A 14,790-nucleotide genomic window follows, 5' to 3' on the forward strand; every position below is an offset into this window, starting at 1 on the left:
ATGAATGCAAAAAGCTGTCCCGTGACATAAAGAAAATAGGTTAACGGGATGCTGGGAATATCCTAGAAAATCTGCCATTACAGAGCAACACTCACCTCTGTACTGTGTACAAAGTGATCAGCAGGGTGTAAGAGCAATGCTAGAGACAGGCACAGCTTCCCTGTCTCCAAGCCCCTGCACAGGTGCAGTGGAGAGATTCCCAAGCAGACTGCAGCAAAGAGCAAAGCAGGCAGAGAAGCAGAGCCAGGGTCCTGCTTCTCTTGGCCTGCCTCATTTCCACACCAAGTTGCAGCCATGCCATCCTCTTTGAAGGAGTGGGCTTTGCTGCCACTGGGATAGCTGCCACCCAGGCTGCTAAGAGCATGCAAATGCAGGCTGCTTTGCCTGAGAAAGGTCACTGCTTCAACACAGACTCTAGCTTTAAACAAACAAACAAACAACTTTAAACAATCTTCTTTATTAAAATAGCTGAACATGGCTATTTCATTTTCCATTTTTAATGAGTTGGTCATTACATTTTTAAGTCAAGTCTTCTCTTATTTTGCACAAGCATTACCATAACAAAAAGAATGCATCTGGGAGAAGAAATTGCTGTTTACTAAAGAAGTACTCAAGAAAAAAAATAAGCAGGCATCCAAAGTTACAAAACGGAAGGATCAACACTCAGTATATTTCAACTGTAATGTAAGGTAAGATGAGAATGGTGAATACTGGGATTTCCTTCTCTTTGTGATCATTTCTACACAAACATAAAAGGACACTCTAGCAAGAGAGAATTCAGGTGTTGGTAATTACTCTGTATTTACACAGAATAAGGAGCGATTCTGTCATTGATTTTTGAGATAAGGACAGTGGTCATTTTTTAATCTTTGCTTAGGAAGGAAGTGAAAAATATAATATTTTTATCCCTGAATTTCAGATAAATAAATTAGAGATTTCTGAGTGTTTGGAGTTTTCTTTACTTGGAAGAGAAGGAAGGGGCTCCCATGACTGTTATTTAAAGAAGAGGTCAGCTTTGCCAACACCCACGTGGTGGTCCAGACATGATGAGTATGTGCATGCAGAAGGGAAGGAGAGAAATTAAATTCAGGTTTGGAAGGGTTTACCATTTGGATTGCCAGTCATCTGGATCAGCACAGCCTCCTGACAATGCACAAATCTGCATTTCTTTTGCCAGAAACTTGGTGGTGGAAGAACAGAGAAGACAGACTGAGACCAACTCTCAGCAAGCCATGATTTAGATGTATTCAGGAGTCACACCTAGGGCCACAACGTAATCATGAGAAAACCTAAGGCAGACAAAGGTTTGAAGTGAACAGCCAGTAGCAGGTAGCTCTGATCAAAAGTATAGTGTCACTCAATTTGTAGCACATGAAACTACTGAAAGATTGAGTGCTTAGAGAGGCTGAGGGAAATGCAAACAGCCCCCGGAGGGGAGCCATATTTCAGCAGGTCATGAGCAAGCCAATAATGATTTCCATTTCATTTGTATGTGTGCTAAACATACTTGGCATTACTTCAGAGACTGGGGTCAAAAGTTCAATGATTATAGATCTTAGCTAAAGGCCTTGTGCTAGAAGACAAATCTGGACCCCTGTTAGGGGAGGGCCAGAGCTGGGTTTACACTAACCCTTACCCCAGCCCTGTCCTGGTAGGGTTTCCCAGTTGAGGTCCATTATATATGTAACTGGTACAGCGAAAACCAGCCATGAATCTCATCTTGCACATTATCTCACTGCTAGGGTGTCTAAAACAACAAGCAGGAAGCAGAGCAAGTAGAACAACCACTTGCCAGGTACAGTCACAGCACCTGGTCTTCAGAATATCCTTACAGGGCTTAAATAGGACTTAACTATCTGCTGCTAAAGGAAGCTTTAAATGACCATCCTTTTTCCCCCAGAGGAAGGGGTAGCAGATGCCTGTTTCCAACCCCAGGAGAGCTCTTCAGCAAGCCAGTATCTGCCTGAGCACCCCAGCCCCCAGAGCAGCACCAACAAGCAGCTCCTTCACAATCATCACCACAGCCTGTCTGGAAAGGGAGGACACTGCACATTTAGCTGCTTCACTGCTTGCCTCGCAGTAATGCGGCAGCAAAATGAGTCCCAGCACTAGCTGATTTGCCTTGGGACCAAGAGAAACACTTAGCAAATGAAGGGTAAGGCAGCCAATAACTCAGTTTCTTGGCAACACTGAGCATTTTTACCTTGCCCTTTAGGCTTCGGTAGTCTAGTGGACTCATGTCAGCTCCATACACCCAGAGATATATGGTGGAGTTTTCCTCATGCCTCCAAAGAAGCAGCCCTTGCATTGCCCCTTTATGGCCCCAGGAGCTGTTGCTGCTTGGGATAAGTCTAAGAGAAAGTGACCTGCAAGCACAGGTTTCCCTGCCTCAGCCAGAGCTGCAGGGGAAAATTAAAAAAAAATAAAAAAATAAAAATAAAAATAAAAATAAAAAAAAAAAGATGCCTGTGTGACAGAGACAAAACTCACTGAGATTCAGCACATACTATGGCTTTCTTTGCATTGAACTGGCAGGAAAGGAGGAGATTTGTGTTGGCTCCAGAGGCATTACATTGACTGTGTTTTCCAGCCATGAGTAGCTTCACAGGAATCTTCCAGGGAAACCTCAAGCAGACTCAAGGGAAATGGAGAACCAGAGGCTGTCATTAACTCGCACAGGGCTTGGGTAAACTGAATTCAGGTAATGAATACTGTCTGGGAAGGACTTGGGTTCATTTGTTGAGAACTCCTGTGCAATTCTCTTGAACTTTAATAGATGCTTGCAATGCATGCTCTAAGGGAACAAGCCTGATAGATATACTGTCCACTTGACTTCTCACAAGTGGGGAAAAAAAAACCCAACTAAGATAAACAATCCCATTCCTTTTTTTAGAAACCTCCCCCTCCCCCCCCCCCTTTTTTTTCCCCTGGTAATTAAATTCACCATAATGACCACTGTAATCTTAATCTAATAAGAAGTCTGAATTTCTGCTTTCCATTGGTGGCCACTTGCACTACTTATTTAGGCAACTCACTAAAGCATAAGAGCAATATTGCAAGACAACCTTCTTGAGTCAGTGGTTAAGAAGAAAAGCTTACCTAGACAGTATTAAATCACTAAAATTGATTGCACCCTATTGCTTATGCTCCAGTTCCTCTGGCAGGAAAGATACAAGCTGGCTTATTTACACACACACACACACACACACACTACTGAGTTCATTCACACACAGCTGCTTTCCACCTCAGAGCAACAAAAATTAATAATAAAAATAATTAAGCCTCATTGCCCTTCAAGCATTTGAGAGCCCCAGCCCCCCTTTGCCAGACCCTCTGAAAATGTCTTCAGGAGAGACTGAGGCTTGGTTCCTGCAGTGACTGATGTCAGAACCACCATGGTGCCTGGTCACCACACTTCAGTAACAGATTATTCCACAATGTCAACCTCCCTGCTCTGGGTTAATTCTTTTAATTGTCTTGCCACATCCTTTCCCATTAGGCTGATGTAACTTATTTAAGCATATACAGATTGATTTATAGCAGCACTAGGCATGTTAATCAGATGCCTGCTCTCCAGTTAATGCACACTGTGTAAGAGATGCAGGACAGTAGTCTCCTAGATGAGAGCTCTAGCCTTTTGCCTTGGCATCAAAGGCAGCCTCACAGCACGAGGAGAATTACAGCACACTAAGAATAGGCTGCTTCTACCAGTGTTGCAGGCAAGGCAAAGTCATTGCTTCTTGCTCTCAATTTTCATGTGTCCTCTTCTTTAAATACAGCTGCAATCAAGGAAATGGAAAATCTCTTTAAAAGTTAACTGTTAGGAATTTATTTGAGCTCACTGACATCCTAAAACCTTGCCAAGAGGTAAAGAATGCCCTTTAAATGCAGCATCATCTGTCTCCATCAAAAGAGGATCTTCAGTTCACCATGTATGTTAAACATCCTTTAGCTCACTGCTGCATGGTCCCTGCATTTCTCTTTTGCTGAAGTGATGCACAGAACCCTGCATGAAAGACCTGACGATACACAAGAAGACTTCTTTTCCAATACACAGAAGACATAAATGTTCAGATAATAGAGACATGATTGAACTCTCTTGAAAACAAGTTCTCCATAATATCAATACAAATCTGAAAAATTCTTGGGGAAAATCAGGACAACCTGCAGATCCAGGGTACCTGCAAGTGCCACCATCACATTGAAAGTCAAAGAAAAGTTGCCCCCTAACTTTGTGCTTATAGGGGAAAAAACCAAACAACACAATCCTGCACATTCACTTTGCCAAACTGCTAAATAACCCTCAAGTTCTGACTCTAACCTACATAACCAGACATTGTTTGGGATTACAAGAGGGACACCATCAGTCCCATCACATTTTGACAGCAAGAGAGCTCAGAGCAGGAGCGCTCTCAGCTGATTCTCAAGTTGCTCCTCCTGCTACCCAGCCAGCCTTGCCTTGGTTACCATATGGACTTCATCTCCTCAGATTTGCAAATCCTCCAGAGAGCTTTCAGTACAATTTCTAAACACAAAGTTACTGGATGTGCTGGAAAATCTCAGCACTTCCTAGGAATTTTATTCCACTTACAACCTAGTTTTCTCAGATTCAAGAAGGGTAGGAATTTATTTTAAAAATTATTAAGAAAACTGCAGAAAATCTCGAACCAAATTCCAGAGTCATCTCAAACTGTTTTAACGCAGCAGAGGGGAGCCTGATTTGGACATAACGAAAAAGAAAAAAGAAAAGAGCAAATACAGTAAATCATATAAGTGACAAAATTGATGGCAGCAGCAGAGGCTTTGGGGATGAGAAGCATTCACGCAGTCAAAGCAGTGACACACTTCTAGAACTAAGTAACAGTGATGCACCTGACTTTTCACACTTTTCTTAAGCCATCTGACTTTTTCCACAGCCAGGCCAGAATAAGCCATGTCTCTCCATCAGTGCTGTGCAGCCTGACTGCAGTGACCTTGCAGCCCCCAAGCAGGGGCCAGGACTGCTTTGCCAGGAAGCAGGATGAGCCCCCCACAGCACCAGCCAGACCCCACACTGCCTAGCACTACCTGCTGCTCCACTGCCAAGCCCAGCTCTCACCAACCAAGGGTCTCCAGAAGCATCAAACCCAAGAAAGATTTCCCAAAGCCCTGCACCAGCATGAATGTGCTAAGGATGGGATACCAGGCAGGAGAGGGGAAACTGGCACTAATGGCTTCCAGCCCCAGCAGGGAGGCAACAGGAGGTGCAAAACCCCTGAGAGCCAGCCAGTGCAGTCTGAGTTTCTAATGCCAGGAATCTTCTGTTTACAGCAGGTTCTTTGAAAACAACCTTCATGCTGAGAACAACCCACAACATTTTCCAACAGACTAAGTAAGACAACTGAAAAAATGCCTTCAGATGACTCACAAACAAAGGCCCAAAAAAAACTTATCTAATATACTATTAATTATGGACTATTATTCAGCTCCATTCAGAAATACCAAAGGCTGCTTTGATAGATCTAGAAGCACCAGCAGGAGGCACTCCCCTTTGTACCTTGCTAAGAAAAGTCCCCAGCTGAAAAGGGCCAAACGGGCCATGCACTGCTCTGAAGAAGCCCTGACAACAGAGATCTCCAAGTGACAAAAAGCACCATGAAATTATTTCCTGCATTCTTCTATTTCTACTTACCATCTACCCCAGGCCTTGACTCCAACTTCAAACTGAGGAGCAGTTTGTCCCAGCCCAAGATTGGCCTCACCTGTGGCCTCCCAGGAAAAGCACCCTCCCTAGCAGGATAGACTCAGCTTTAAACATTTCTGAGGAACCAACCCTGATGCACACCTAACTTCCCTTCTTAATTTGTGTGGATACTAATCCTACACATCTGCAAGTACCTACAAGGTGGCTTCAATCTCACCTGATTTCACCCATGCTGCAAATAGGAGTATTTTCTCCCCTTGTTCTCAAGCCTTTCCAATACTCTGAAATCATAGAATGCCACAGTCATTCAAAATGTTAAGGCACGGCTAAAAGCTACAGAAAAGTAGCTTGTTATCAACAAAACAATGCAACAAAATGGGCAAGAACAGTGATAAATTCTGTAACAGCCACACTTCACATGCCTATGATGTATGCATGAGTAAATATCTAATACACTTGATAATTATCTAGGGTTATTTTTTCTCAATTCCATAAATCATGTGGAAAAGTAGGATCCACTACAACATTATGTTCTTTGTATGCAGATACTAATACCTATTTCATACTTCACTCAGAATTGCCTCCTTTGCAATAATTTTGTAGAAAGACATTACCAGATGCCAGAGCTTTTCTTGACAGTGAAATTTCACTTAGATAGCATGAAGATACAAACTGAGTTGTATCCTGTCACTGGGATATGTCACATACAATATATCCTCCAAATGTATTTTTTAGAGATTTCCCCCCCCCCCCCATTTAAGCAAAACATTCATATTCACTTGGATCTTCTTGGGACAATGTGGATCACATTACAGATCACCAAAACAAAATATCTGACAGGCTATTTGAAACATCCTTTTGCCTTGGCATCAAGGCAAGAAACATCCTTCTTCTGTAGCCAGCACAAGGAGAATTCCCAGCATGATGGAAACCCACATTTAAACTGTCAGGAAATCCAATTGCCAATCTGATACTGCTTTTAAAGCCACAGAAACTATCTGTGAGTGTGTGGAAGATGTGTTTCTTGCTGTCTTAGCTCCGAGAGCCTGTTAAGCAACAAAGAGCTAATGAGGAGTTTGATTTGGGCAAAGCCCCAAAGGGCAAGTAGGTTTGAGTGGCTACTGGAGAAGCATGTTCAGTATCAGTAACATTAAAATATTTCTTAGGTTCCCACTTCCTGCAAACCCGGATGATAAGTTAGTGCATGCAGGAACTTGAGGGGTTTTGGAGCAAAAACAGATTTTGTATTTTTACAATTGGAAAGTTGAAAAAAAGGGTAATTTTGGAAAAAGGCAGTATTTCTATAGTTGGCTGGAGAACTGTTTTGACAGGCTTCCTCAAAAGCACAAAGACAGACATGATAGGACAAAAATGGTGCTAAAGTGCTAGGAAGAAAAGAAGTCATTGGGAGGACCAGAGTCTTCCCAGGTCTCCTAGCTGCTTCTTGCATGTCCAAGATGGACACCATTTGTGGTGCTCATCTAATCTGGGACTGACAGTACAAATGTTTGAAGGATGTAAAACAGAGACAAGGGTGGCTTAAGATGATGCACACAGGAGACATAGGCATAGCAGGAACTAAACAAGAAATTTCAAGCTGAGCATTAGGAGACTACTCAAGCCATGAATTTTATTGGACAGCTCAGTATTCTCAGGGGATGGGAAGTGGGAACTCCATTCACTCAGCCATTTAGAAATACAGACATGACTGTACGGTAGAGAATACCCTGTACTTTTAGAGGTGGAAGACACACTGTAATTTAATAGCTCTCCTTTGAACTTTAAAATTTTAACTGCACAACTATCTATTGCAATTAACAAGAACATCAACTATTGCTAGGGCTAACATAACCTTAGACACAAACCTTTGATTTTTTTTCTTTCTTCTCTTTCTTATTCATTTTTCTGTCTCCTTCTAGGCATTACTGCCAAAGAGTGAAGCAGCATGAAGTATGGGTAATAGAGTAGAGTAGAGTAGAGTAGAGTAGAGTAGAGTAGAGTAGAGTAGAGTAGAATAACATAACATAACATAACGTAACATAACCCAGGGAAAAAAAAAAAAGCACTATGATAACCATTTTTAAGGAGCAGTTTTGTTTATTGAATAACAGCTTTAACAGAAATAGATGGGCACAGTTTCATGTACAGTCCTGACCCCTTACCATATCTGAATCAAGCATGAAGTATTTACAGAGAATAACAACAGACATAGTTACCCAAGAAGGCTGTGCCTAGTGGCCACTCCTTCCCAAAGGACCTTTGGCTGAAGGCAGAAAGCCTTGTCCAGCCAGTCCTGCCAAGCAGACCTGCCCAGCCAGAACCCAGAGCAGGACCAGGATCATCCAGCACTGCCTCACTTTCCCCAGCCACCAGTTATGGGATTTGCCACCCTCTGGCAGAACTCTCTCTTTTGTGTTCTCCAAAGCTCCTGTGTGAGTATCTGTGCACCTCTGCCTGCACACATCTCTCTGTCTGTCTGCTTTGGGAACAAAGATTTTAGTGACCAGCTGGAAGGGCAGGAATCTCAGTTACCACGGAAATACTCCAGTATGTTAATCAACAAGGACAAATAGCCAGTGTTTTCTTGATAATTCCAATAATGACAATAATTTATGGGTTTCTGTTTGACAACTCCATTTTGTTCCCAAAAATGCCTTTGAAATTAAGTTGTTGAAAATGGACTTTACCTTCTATCTCCTGTCTTATCCTCCACCACACTTCTAAAGATTGTAACATGCTGGTCAAATTAGATGAGCCTCTCCTATTTGGCAGGATCAGATTAGGTGGTCTTTTAATCAGAAATTAAAATCAGAAAAGGAACACATAATTACTTTGTCACTAAGTGATAAAAAGTACTGCCATCTCCTTAAGAGGACAGCTCTCCAGTGCAGACATTAAGTACTCAGGCCATTAAGAAAATTAATATTTTGCAGACATGAGGAACTCTAACTCTTTGACTCATTGTTTTTGGACTCGTCATTGCAAAAAGTTTTTTCTCCTGTGGAAGAAAGACTCCAGAGGATGCACAATTAACTTAACTTTTGGGGTTTTAAATCCAGCAGAGTGGATCACAGCAGTTGTTGCTTCTCTCTCTCTGTAAAAATCACCCTGATACAACATCAAAAACAACTGTCATTACAAAGAGCAAGGACTATCAATCCAGTAGGTAGCAAGACAAGTGAGCATAGATTGTACACAAGTCATTTTTTCTGTTTAGCTACTCAGATATTTATTTTGATGTTTGGAGAGAAACCTTTCTCATTTTTCCAAAATGCCCAACATAGGTATGACTGTCTTTTTAAGCTTAAGTGAGTGTTAGAAGAGTGACCAGCTTGTCATACTAAACCCCATTTTCCCTTCATGTTCAACTACATATGTCTAGGTTTAGATGTTACATATGATATATATATTCTGTGTTCTTTCTGAAATCTCAAAGATCCTAAACGTAATTTCCCTTCCTGGACCTGGGGTTTTTTTGGACAAAAGAATAAGTCCTCTCTAGGGTAAAACTTTCATCAGTAGCTCCATTTTCCCTTATCTACATCCTCCAGAACAAAGATGGTGGTAGGATGTCCTGGTGTGGTCAAGTCTGCTTTTTATAGATACCTAAAATCTTCTCCATCTCCTTGACATTAACAGCAGCTTTCCAAAACCACATGTTCTGCACTGGGGGACAAATGAAGTACATCACCTCCTCCACATTCCTCCCTCAAAGGAAACAAGTGTCACATCTTCTGGGCTTTGGCATAAAAGTACAAAATTTTAAAAGTCGTATCATCCCATCTCACTCTGAAGTCCCTTCCCAAATGTAATTATGAGTTTCTAAGCCAAACACCAGGGAGACTTATTTCTATATTTTAATTTGCTATGGGTTCATCAACTTTGACCACATTTGAAGGTACATTTTCTCCTCATTAGTTCTGTCTAGTCAAAGAGGCTCACATAGCAATGACGCATCTCTTGGAGATAAGGGTATCCACTGATTCGATTTACTAAGAAGGCTAAATTTATTATGCAACATTTTACAAGTATAATTCTGCTCTCCCTTGATGGTAATAAATTTGATATCAGCTCCCCTGAGACAGGAGAACCAGTCCCTTTATTATCCAGACATGACCCCCAGAGCCAGATTCCATTTTAGAGACGGGAAATGGCCATATCTCTGATTAAAAGGGAAACTTTAATCAAATAAAGTGCCTCATCAAGCAAGAGCCAAGATTCCAATACTCCTGACTGCAGCACAGCAATGATCCAAAGTCATATCTGCCCCCAACCCATTACCACTTAGTGCAAACGTGATATCCATCCCAAACAGGAGATGCATTCTTCAGCAATTTCCTTATCATCCTGGGAACAACTCCTCCTGTGCCCCCAGTCCCTCAAAGAAACATCTTCTCAGTCAGCTACCTCAGGGCCTCTTTGAGGAGCCACAGGAGGATGCTCTTTGCTGTGCTTGGTAGGCTTTTTACCAGCCAAATTAATTTGCAGTGAGAAGTAGCCTGTACCATGTAGCCAAGTGCAGCAGTCATGGCCTGCAGCTCAGCACCCTTCCAGTAACACTGTTCTGTTCCCTCAGACACTTTTGTTCTACACTCTGAAATGGTCATTCAAAGCATTTAGAATACTAGCTTATTTAGAATCCCAGGTCAAGAGCTTTGTTCCTGTTGACACTGATGTATTTCTGCAGTTTTACATTGGAACAGTAAACAAAAAACAAATAGTAATAATAATGACAAAACGGCTATCTCGGGGTATTGTTATTTTAAGTGTATAAGCACAATCCGATCTGTATGCCACCCCATGCGGGGATCCATCTGAAAGTCTTTCTAGCCATCTAGACAGTTTTTCTTGCAACAGAACAAGATAAAGCAACTGACAGATAAATCATCTCCCTTTCAGCCATGCAAGTCCAGCTACGCAAGCAAATGAAGGCACTCAAACTCCCCATCTACTCAGGGACTGCTTGGCTGAAAGATCCAGTTACTTCATGCGGCCTACTGGATAAGCCTACGTGTCATCTCTGCTACACAAGTAATGATATTTACCGTCTGCTTTATGCAAGAAGTATCTTCCTAATACAAAAGCCAGTGCACCCAGAGGCTCCATGTTCCCAGAGGTTCCAGTTGTAGCACTGGCCCAGCAGAATGAGGGAACTCTGTGATACCATCGCACTTGGAAGATTTTTCCCTGGTAATTGTCTGGGTGCTATGCACAAACCTGCACGTAGGCAGGGAGATGGTTACTGTATTGCTTTCTGCTTTTCATTGCAGCCTCTGTGGCCTCCGAGGAGGAAGTGCTATCCCCAGTGCTATCACATTGCCCTTAGTAGGAGCATTGTATAGCCCTGTTCCCACTTAGCCTCGGCAGCTCCCACACCTTGCCCTGGCATGACCACTCCGCCGAGGGGGCTTCCCGGGTGGCGGAGCTGCGCCGGATGTCGGCCACCTACCCCGGCGAGCAGCTCTCGGGTCAGACGGCGGCAGCCGGTGGGTTCAGGTTGCGCCGCGAAGGGACAGAGCGGCCAGGGAATGGTGGCTGTTTGTTCTTGCCCCGCCGCGGGGGCAAAGGGGACCTTTGCGGTTCGCACGGCACAGGATCCGGGTCGGTAATCGGCGGCCCCCGTAGGGGAGCCGGGCTCCGGACCGCCCCCTTGGGCAAGGTGGCGCAGAGCCGCCAAGACACAGGACCGCAGCACCGGCGACCGCACGTCAGACCCAGCCCGCTGCCCCTGCGCCGTTCGGACCCACAGGGAAACGACAGAGTGAGCGCTCTGGGAAGCTACCGGGGCCGCGTCCTATGCCGCCCGGAGGTCGGCGGGTAGCCGCGCCGTCGGGGCGGTAAAGGATGCTGGCGGGTGCCCGCCTCGGGGGTGGGGCCTCCTCCTCACTGCCCCCCCGCCCCAGGCACACCCCCGGGGCGGGTAGGGACCGACAGCACCCCCGCCCCGCAACTCCGTTACCGCGGCCGGGCAGAGGTGTCGCCGCCGGCGCGGTACAGCGGAGCGGGGCGGGGCGCGAAGTGTTGGCGGGCGGCAGGGGGGCGCGGGGCTGGCGCGCTGAAGGGGGCGGGTGGGGTTTCCGTGCGCGGCGCTTATTAGTGTTGTGATGGAGGGCCGGCCCCTCGGAGCCGCCTCGCAGTGGCGGCGCGGGCTGGCACTGGCCGCCGGGAGATGAACGGCGGCGGCCCGGGCGGCGCAGGAGACGGCGGAGGAGGAGGTGGCGGGGCCGCCCCCGCCGTGCCCCATGCGGGGGGCGGCGGGGAGGCGGCGGCACTGAGGGAGATGTCGGAGGCGGGTGGCAGGGACCGGGCGCGGGCGGCCGTGTCGCGGCTGTCGGAGGCGGTAGGCGAGCAGCGGCGGCGGCTGGGCAGCGCCATGGGGGAGGCGCGGCGGCAGCGGCGGCTTCTGCTCCTGGTGGTGTGCGTGGTGCTGCTGCTGGACAACATGCTCTACATGGTCATCGTGCCCATCATCCCCGATTACATCGCGGCCATGCGCGGCCGCGGAGGCGCCCCCGGTTCGTCCGCGCCCGCGGGGGGCAACGAGAGCGGCGGCGGCGGCAACCGGAGCCTCCTGCCGGTGCGGTACCCGTCGGCCGCGGGGGATAACGAGGATGTGCGGATCGGGATGCTGTTCGCCTCCAAGGCCATCCTGCAGCTGCTGGTGAACCCACTCAGCGGCACTCTGATCGACCGCGTGGGCTACGAGGTGCCGCTGCTGACCGGGCTGGCTGTCCTGTTCCTCTCAACCATCACCTTCGCCTTCGCGGAGAACTACGCGACACTGGTCGCGGCACGGAGCCTGCAGGGGCTGGGCTCAGCCTTCGCCGACACGGCCGGCATCGCCCTAATCGCCGACCGCTACGCCGAGGAGCCGGCGCGGAGCCGCGCCCTGGGCACAGCGCTGGCCTGCATCTCTTTCGGCAGCCTGGCCGCCCCCCCCTTCGGCGGCGTCCTTTACGAGTTCGCCGGCAGGCGGGTGCCCTTCCTTGTGCTGGCCTGCGTCTGCCTCCTCGACGGGCTGCTGCTGCTGGCCCTGGCGCCGCCCTGGGTTGCCGGGGCGCGGGCAAACATGCCCGTCGGCACCCCCATCCACCGCCTCATGCTCGACCCCTATATCGCCGTAGTAGCGGGGGCCCTGACCACCTGCAACATCCCTCTGGCCTTCCTGGAGCCCACCATCGCCAACTGGATGGAGGCAACCATGGGGGCCAGCGAGTGGGAGGTGGGCCTCACCTGGCTGCCCGCCTTCTTCCCCCACGTGCTGGGCGTCTACCTCACTGTCCGCCTGGCCGCAGCATACCCCCACCTTCAGTGGTTTTATGGGGCCCTGGGCATGGCCATCATTGGTGCCAGCTCCTGCCTGGTGCCAGCCTGCAGGAATTTTGGGCAGGTCATCATTCCCCTCTGTGGCATCTGCTTTGGCATTGCCCTGGTGGACACGGCCCTGTTGCCCACCCTGGCCTTCCTGGTGGATGTACGCCATGTCTCTGTCTATGGCAGCGTCTATGCCATCGCAGACATCTCCTACTCTGTGGCGTATGCCCTGGGGCCCATCGTGGCCGGCCAAATTGTGCACACCATGGGTTTTGCACAACTCAACCTGGGCATGGGGCTCGCCAATGTGCTTTATGCCCCTGTCCTCCTCCTCCTCAAAAATGTCTGCCAAATGAAACCCTCTCACTCAGAGAGAAATATCCTCCTTGAAGAAGGACCCAAGGGACTCTATGACACCATCAAAATGGAGGAGCGCAAAGGCAAAAGCCTCCGGCCAGTGGGCGAGACAGGGGACAATGGCATGGACTCCTACCACAAAGACCTGACAGGGGTGTCTGAGGACTCATCAGACTATGAGTATAGTTAGGTTCCCCCATGCAGCCAAGCCCCAGGAGCAAGGAGGGGCATGTGAGAGAGAGGGAATGGGGGCGATAAAAGCTTTATTGCTTTATGTTTCTGTACTGACATGTAATATATACAGTTTAACCTTTGTCATGATGTAATGGCTTTCTTCTAGACTTATTTTTAATTGTATTCCTTTCAGTATTCTGGCAAGGTGGAGAGGGTGGGGAATGAGGGGATAAGATTGAAGAAAATTGTTTGGATAATCATAAATCTGGGGGGAAGATCCTTCAAAAAAAAAAAAAGTACCACTACCAAAACAAAACAAAAATCCCAACAGCCTTGTAGCTGGAGTATAATTGTGCAAAATTTTCTCAAGCTGAAACTGTGTGTGACATACTGTATATCTCTGTAAAAAATATATAAGAAAAGCAAAAAAGTCTGTAAAATTTTGAATGGCAGATTCAGGGACTTAGTAAATCTTGTGTACATATACTTAGATTTTCAGTCGGTTTCATGTATATAAGAGCAACAACTATCACATCTTATTCTTCCTTGGGAATAAACCGAAGTATTGTACTTTTTCTTTCTCTCTTGTGCTGCTCTCCGGTACGTGCAATATGCTGCATTATGTTGAAGTCCAAATTACAAGAGTAATACGATTAGAATAAATGGAATTGAAGGGGATCGATTGTCTTTGTTTCATTGTTTAGGGCTGCTTGAGTGCTCAGCGTTACCCCTATGGTAACAATTCCTCATAACACAAAGCCCATCGTTTACCAAAATCACGCAGGAGAAAATCCTGGTACACAACATTCTCATTCGTTCTTTAAAACGTAAGTTAACGAGTCCAGACAAACAAGTCGCACTGCAAACATGCTATTGATCGCCTAAAAACAGCTCCTTGTATTCTCACGCAAATTTAATTGTCATAATCATGAATTTCAGTTTTCGAATATTACCTGATCAGCAATTAGAGACAACACTAGGAAAGGTTTTTTCTTGGTGCTGAATGCTGCCCCAATTGCAGCGTGGCCACCTTAACGCACCCGACAGGGATTAAACAAAACAAACGATGGGTGAAGTGCTTCATTCAAACGTTTGCGTAGAGTGGAAATCTTCGATCCGATCACACTAGAACCAGAATGCACAGTTTGCCTTGTAAATCTATCTTAATATTTTAAAAATCGTTTATTTAAATTCCCGGATAATTAAGAAACAAAAAAAATTCCATATAACCTCAAGCGGGAAAAAAAGTTATATAAACGGCC

General features: G+C 46.4%; 1 protein-coding gene across 1 annotated transcript; it reads left to right on the forward strand.

Annotated features, from left to right (window-relative positions):
- Positions 1-11,963: 11,963 nt before the first annotated feature.
- SLC18A3 (solute carrier family 18 member A3) lies at positions 11,964-13,544 on the forward strand. The gene has a single exon (XM_030453457.1). It carries the CDS (start codon positions 11,964-11,966, stop codon positions 13,542-13,544), a length of 1,581 nt encoding a protein of 526 aa, XP_030309317.1.
- Positions 13,545-14,790: the final 1,246 nt, after the last annotated feature.

The sequence above is a fragment of the Calypte anna genome, chromosome 6 (genome assembly GCF_003957555.1).
Source record: "Calypte anna isolate BGI_N300 chromosome 6, bCalAnn1_v1.p, whole genome shotgun sequence".
In the NCBI taxonomy this organism is placed as follows: Eukaryota; Metazoa; Chordata; class Aves; order Apodiformes; family Trochilidae; genus Calypte; species Calypte anna.

What these genes read in the sequence shown, in the direction of transcription:
- SLC18A3 (XM_030453457.1), top strand. Translation starts at nt 11,964, where the DNA reads ATGTCGGAGGCGGGTGGCAGGGACCGGGCGCGGGCGGCCGTGTCGCGG.